The following is a 6,470-nucleotide window of genomic DNA, read 5'->3' on the forward strand; positions in this document are numbered from 1 at the left end:
CTTTAAAATAGCCAATGCGATTTTATTAAATTTAAAAAATAATTATGTGACTTATTTGTAAATATCCAATTATTATGAGAATGATTTACATATTGAAATTCGTATTAAAGTCGTGTAGAAAGGATAGTTGGTTAATTGTATGAATAATCTTAGTTGTATACAAAGATATCAAATAGTTTTGGCTGTGTTGCTTTCAATATATATAATGTATTTTTCAAAATAACACGGATATTTACAATACTTTATTATTAATATTGATTTTTTTTACTTTTCTTGTCTGTTAGGCCATTTTCTGCAAAGGTTTTATTCTGCAGCTCAACCAACATAGCCTAATGAAATTTAATCACAAGCTAATTTTTCTGCTGTCCTTTGCATCGACTTGGTTAGCTTATTGATTTCATGCACAACATTTTGAAAACGAAAAAGTTTTATTTAAGTAAACGGTTTCTTAAACCCTGTTATGTGACGTATAAAAGTCAATCGCCCAATTGCATAAAATAAACTGTTACCGAACTAAAGATTTTTTTCTAAAAAGTATTTAATAAATATTGTTTCTATATTTCCGAATCGTATAAAAGATGATGTTTTTATATTTCCCCTTGATCCAAAGTTTCGTCCCATCTCTATTTTTTTAAGCCACAGCTCTTGTATTATAACTATTACCTCCTACATTGTTATATATAATGAATCCGAAAACTCACCGGTGTTGGTACTGTTGGTATCCTGGGTACAGAGAACCGAGGTCACGAGGACGAGGACAGACACCAAGACATGACCCGAGGACATGGCGGCCTCACTCCTCACTACAGACTGAGCGTCTTCACTCGTCCGTCCTCATCGCTGCGTCCTCGCCACTCTAGAGTCAATGACTTCTGTGTAAACAAACCAGAAGCTCACTACTCACCAGTCAAGTTCAAGATCATTGGTGGCGGCGTTTATCAAGTGCTACAGTGTTTAATGAAGGTTGTCGTTGAAGAATTTGTCAGCTCTTATGTGCAAGAATCTAAATATATATTAGATTGTTTTAGGCTAGAAAGTTGTTTGACAAATAATGTAAATCTTTGTAAATCACAACAAGTAACCTTCGCATAGGTTTGTCGAAACAACAGTTATGGGGAAAATGTGTTTTTCCTAAGCTAAGAAAAAATGATTATTTGCGTGGAGCGGAGCTCAAAGAAAAAAACTCATAAAAGAGCTAAAGGGATTTACGTTTTCATTTTTTGTGAAAATCATTATTATGCATTAATCCAATCAAATGTTTGACACGCTGTAAAATAGATTTACAGTTACAAAAACTCATGCTCCGTTTAGCATGAGGTTTTCATATGTTGCTGTGTGTCTATCTGTAAACCACAGCTAGTTATGTGAGGTAGATTTTGATGTAGTTAGAGTTTGAGAAAGAGTTTTAGAGTTAGAGTCTAAGTCCACGTGTGTGTGATGGGTAAGACGATTGACATGCCGCACCCGTCCCACCAACTCACTCCAGGTATGCGCTTCTATTTTGAAACTTTCGCTTGACTTTAATCATCAACTTCACCGTATTCGTATCCGGGTGATACTTTTACTTTTACCAAGAAAATCTCAATAGTTTGTGTAAAAAACTGGTACGCGCAAAAATTGGAACGAGATACAAGATTATTTTATACATAACGACCCTACCCGTCGAGCGTTTATGTGATTTTAGAACATAACAGGTGTTTATGAATGTATGGCTACATTTTTTGTTTATGTAATAAACATGATTCCAATAACTAAGCTAACTTACCTCCGGCTGTACAGAACGAAACCTTAGAAGCCCAAGAGCCGAAAATTCACAGCTATCAAATCGGTTTGATGATGCATAAGAGACAAATCCACAGAATGCAAATGAATGCAAAATGTGTGTAGAGTGAAGTGAGATAATTTGTGTACTGCGAGTTTTTACTGAATACTGCTAACATGACCAAACAATCAGAAAGAATATTTAGGTCTAGCTTAGGGTAGCCGAGTGGTTATAGTGCTCACCTAACAATCAAAAGGTCACCGGCTAGATCCTGAGAAAAGTCTGTATCTTTATGATGGTTCGAAACTGGACCCAGCTGTTACTGATCATTGGGCTGTATATAATGATCTTGGATAATGAAACAGCTGATCTTAGTCAGCAACAAACCTACACAGACCATCTCACACCATTCCTCGCCCATACTTCACTCGTATTTGGGTTAAAATCCCCAAATACCTAGGTAGTATCCCCATCCCAATGATTGATAATTGATCCACCAAAAAGCCACTGGATTTTGTCTGATCGAACAGGCAACCATATGCTTGTTAGTCGAACAAATTCGTATAAATATTTCTCTCTTCACTTAACATCACTTGATGAATGCAATCATGAGCATTGTTGTTTTTGACATCGCCTAGCAACTAAGTGTCCGAGGTCCAGGATAATGCCAAGGACCACGCCGGGATCCGCCCAAGAATTCCCAGACCAATCCACAGCCAAGGTCCAATGCGGGGGCGAGACTTCAATATCAATATATGCGAGATTAGTAGATCTATCAAAGGATAACGATCAAATGTATTGATCACAATGTCACAGATCAAAGGATAATAACGACATTTGACAGTTAATATTCAGATCGATAGGACGTAGATATGATTAAATGTCAACCCTGGTATGTTATGCTCGGTTATACACGGCAAGTCAGCAAGCTCTTATTGGGGGTTTTACTAGCTTTCAAACTAGCAGTGTACTCGAGTAAGTACTCGATAGCTGCTGTTGAAATCAAGCTTTACTCTCTCGGTGACTTTAGACCCCACCCAACGGATTTTGAGTGAACTAAATTGTAAAACTATTCTGATTTCCTACAGGTTTATTCTTTTGCACAAGCTACAAAGTAGAATTAGTCTTGATGATGTCAGAGGAAACGGGAGAAACAGGAGTTGTATGTCGTACTCGTTTACTCGCTGGATACTCGCTTGTAAACTCGCCCCAGAAGCGAGCCGAGAAAAAATCAGTCATAGACAAAAACCATTGTCTACGATTCAGTTGAATCCATTGATTTTTGATACTACAGAAGACGTCTCAACATAAGCAACATCGCTCGTTCACTAATTCTCGACACTAATTAAAATATACCATACAGTATTTTCAAATCGGCTGGTATTCTTTGTTTGAAGTTCATTGTTGGTGATGGTGAGTTAATGTTCCTTTGAACAACAGCTGGTATTATTAGATTTGGCAACACCACACTGTCCTCATTGGCTCCTTTGAAGTCACATGGTAAATAGGCTCCTCCCTCAACTGCAGACTCTCGTGGACCGTACTATAATATACAACACAGTTGAATGAGCTGTGTGCAAAGTGTGTTCCTGTAAAAATTATATTTTCGTTACAGTCGGTGTTGACGAAAGGAATCAGTTGATGTCAAACCAATGTCAGAGGCTCGATCAAAATTTGATAATGCTGGGCTACAGTTTTGACATGGGGAATGTATCAAATCAAATGCGGATCTATTGCCAATGAATTGGCATTATTACAGTCAATTATTTCAGAGCAGTTAACATCAGTAGTTAAAAAGTGTATTTTTTTCTTGCATAGGTCACATATATAGGTACCTAATTTCATATTGCTTAAGCATAGGAAACCCCTAAGATCAAAATGGTATGAAGTATTTCACAATAATCTATGAATTTGTCACTTTTGTAAGATAATGATTTAAAAATCACAAATTATAGAATCCAATAAATCTGTAAAACGGGATTACCTGGAGTTTAATTTACCTCGTATATGTCTGTTATAGGGTTTTGATTCATTATTCGTGTGTGACTGTCGATAATAATCTAAACTTTGGCAAATAGTTACACTGAAACGTTGTATTTACCTTCTTGCTGAATACTTATTTTCTGTTTATTTGCACGTACACGATCAAGGTTATGACATCACCTCTGCTACCAGGGGAGGTTTACTTTAGGCTCACGTGTGTCTTCCGACTTCCAAGCACCGTTGTAGAATTATACATTGTGATTTATCCTTTCACACGTTTTGTCTATTATTTACCGACTCTCAATTGCAGATTGTTCACAGAGTTATTGAGACTGAGTTCAACACCTCCAGATGACATTCCTCTGTCCTGGGTCCCGCGGGGCCGGGAGGGGCGAGTAGACCAGTTCTGCAAATCTGACCGTTAGTCAGCTCAATCTCGAGTTTCGCGACTTTGACCTTTATGGGCGGCCAAACCCGACCAATTTATCGGCCAGTTCGCAAATTTTTGAGTTTGTTTTCCTCGAACCAGTTTTGTTGTGGTTTCCATGCTCGACCGGTCCGACGGAAAAAGGAACATTGATTGAGATATATTGAACCATTATGTTATGCACTTCTCACGCATATGAAAGAATACTAGGTACCTGTGAAGACGGTTAGTTTGTTAGGTATACTTACCGTGAAGTGTACGTTCATTTTGTATTTTGTTGTTGGCAGTTTGTCATGAAAATTAAATTAGTTTAATTGATGCACCGGCACAATGAGCTGTTGCAAATGCCGTTTTCTTATAATAAAAAATCTCTTATATGTGAGGGTTGTTTTTGTGAACAAAACTCCTCCGTTATTTCTGGACCGATTTTAACGTTTGAGATGTCAACTAATTCGTCTCAATTCGTTTTGCATTAAGGTTTTAGAACTTGAAAATTCTCTTCCTTAAGGGCTCGAGACGCTCTCAAAGGTCGCATTTTCCCCATAAGAATTACATTGAACAAATTTAAAAACAAAAACAGCTGTATATAAAATGAAACTCACCAGCTTTTTGGGAGTAAATATTGATGTTTGTAATATTTAGGAGGTTACAAACAAATCTAAACAGTTAATCAGTTTTGTTGGAAGAACAGAAAATTTCTTGAGTTTAAAGGAGAAATATTGAAAACAGGAGGAGGAGACAATTAATAGGAAATCTTATATATATGAGAAGAGTAGAGGAGAGGCCTGGTCTCACAATAGGGAATCCAGGTAGGCCTACACAATAACTTGGAGAGATGAATCATTGTTGCCAGTTATGCTAAGCAAGTTATTTTGGAAGTAAAAAAACCATGAATAATATACACATCATGTTGTTACAGTGGTAAAGTAAACCTACCTAATGTCAGATCAAATAAATACATGAAAGTAATGTTTACTGGTAACAGCTTTAAGTCGGGAAACATTTGTAGAAAACGCTAAAAAATAAGGCCGGGTTTAAAAAATGCAAAATATTTGTACAAGAAGCGTTTATTTTCAAAGCCCCATTAAATAGCGTGAGTATTTCATTTAGTTACATAAGTTTTTAGTCGGGTCTTTTAAACTCATCGAAAATAATTATGACTGTTATAACTGTAGTTTTAAAATAACTTCTGTATAATACCGGTACTTGACAATTGCTCGAATTCAAGCAACAGGTACACTAGTTATACTTGATTTTATGACTAACCTACATACCAAGTTTTATAAAGATCGGTTGAAAAAATCCAAAAATAAAAATGTTTATGTAAAAAATACAAAATCTGGTTGACGAAGGGATTTTGGAAAAAAGTTATTCTTGATTTTCTCTTTATTTTGACCCATAGAACCATTTCCCGCTGTATAAACTGTTATATTGTTGCTATGAATTGTTCAATTGTTATTAATATAATATAAAAATTTGAACGAATAGTGTTTTTGGCCTCTAAGGATATCAAAATGAAAAAGGATATCGGTTCGGGGCCCAGGTCTTACCGTGCCACTTAGGAACTGCCTGAATGAATATATAGGCTAGATGCACATATAAAACTTTGAACAACTAGTGATTTTAGCCTCTGGGGGGCACAAAAATGAAAAAGAAAATCGGTCCTGGGTCTAAGGTCTTACCATGCCACCTGCTGTAATAGTTACTTCCATTTAAGGAAATTCGCTTATTTCTAATAAGTCTGCCTCGGAAGATAAAAAGTTTCTTGTATCAATCATAATATAGAGGATCATCATAGCTTCTGAAGTAATATTTAATGACTCTGCAATGAATTCTGCGTAGAATAAAACTATTTTTTATATGGAGTCAACAAGTTGTGGGAGGATGAGTGTTTTTTAATGGAAAACATCCATTAACACACTCACTAAAAAAACCATTGGTAAGAACAAACATGCAAAAGAGTGTGACCTGGGAGGGTTAACCAAATGAATCATATTTTTTAATTACTTTATTAAACTTAATAATGACTAATCTACGATGGCAGGTTTTTCCGGAACCACAATAGGACATTGGGAAAATTTTTATGAAACAGAGTCCACATTTAAACCCCAATCCATGCCAAACCATGCTGAAGTCCTCCTTATACCTTCTGGATATGAAATGGAACATAATGTTTTACCTCGCCTTGTGTACTAATCATCACCGGACGTTCCTGGAATGTTCTACTGTACAGTCACCATGACTCATTGGGAGATCCCCTAACACAGCGACCCACAACATGTTGGAAAGAACGCACAA

At 36.4% G+C, this 6,470-nt stretch overlaps 1 protein-coding gene across 1 annotated transcript in view; it reads right to left on the reverse strand.

Moving 5' to 3' along the window:
• LOC129005190 (serine protease 44-like) overlaps positions 1–792 on the reverse strand; it is a 30,914-nt gene extending 30,122 nt beyond the window's left edge. The window contains exon 1 of the mRNA XM_054434022.1: positions 702–792. Within this exon, the coding sequence (XP_054289997.1) occupies positions 702–786 (85 nt within the window). The 5' untranslated portion in view covers positions 787–792. The remainder of the gene's footprint in view (positions 1–701) is intronic.
• Between the last annotated feature and the right edge of the window lie 5,678 nt (positions 793–6,470).

This window comes from Macrosteles quadrilineatus, unplaced genomic scaffold (assembly GCF_028750875.1).
Source record: "Macrosteles quadrilineatus isolate MER2022 unplaced genomic scaffold, UCM_ALF_1.0 Scaffold_17__1_contigs__length_3442018, whole genome shotgun sequence".
Lineage (NCBI taxonomy): Eukaryota > Metazoa > Arthropoda > Insecta > Hemiptera > Cicadellidae > Macrosteles > Macrosteles quadrilineatus.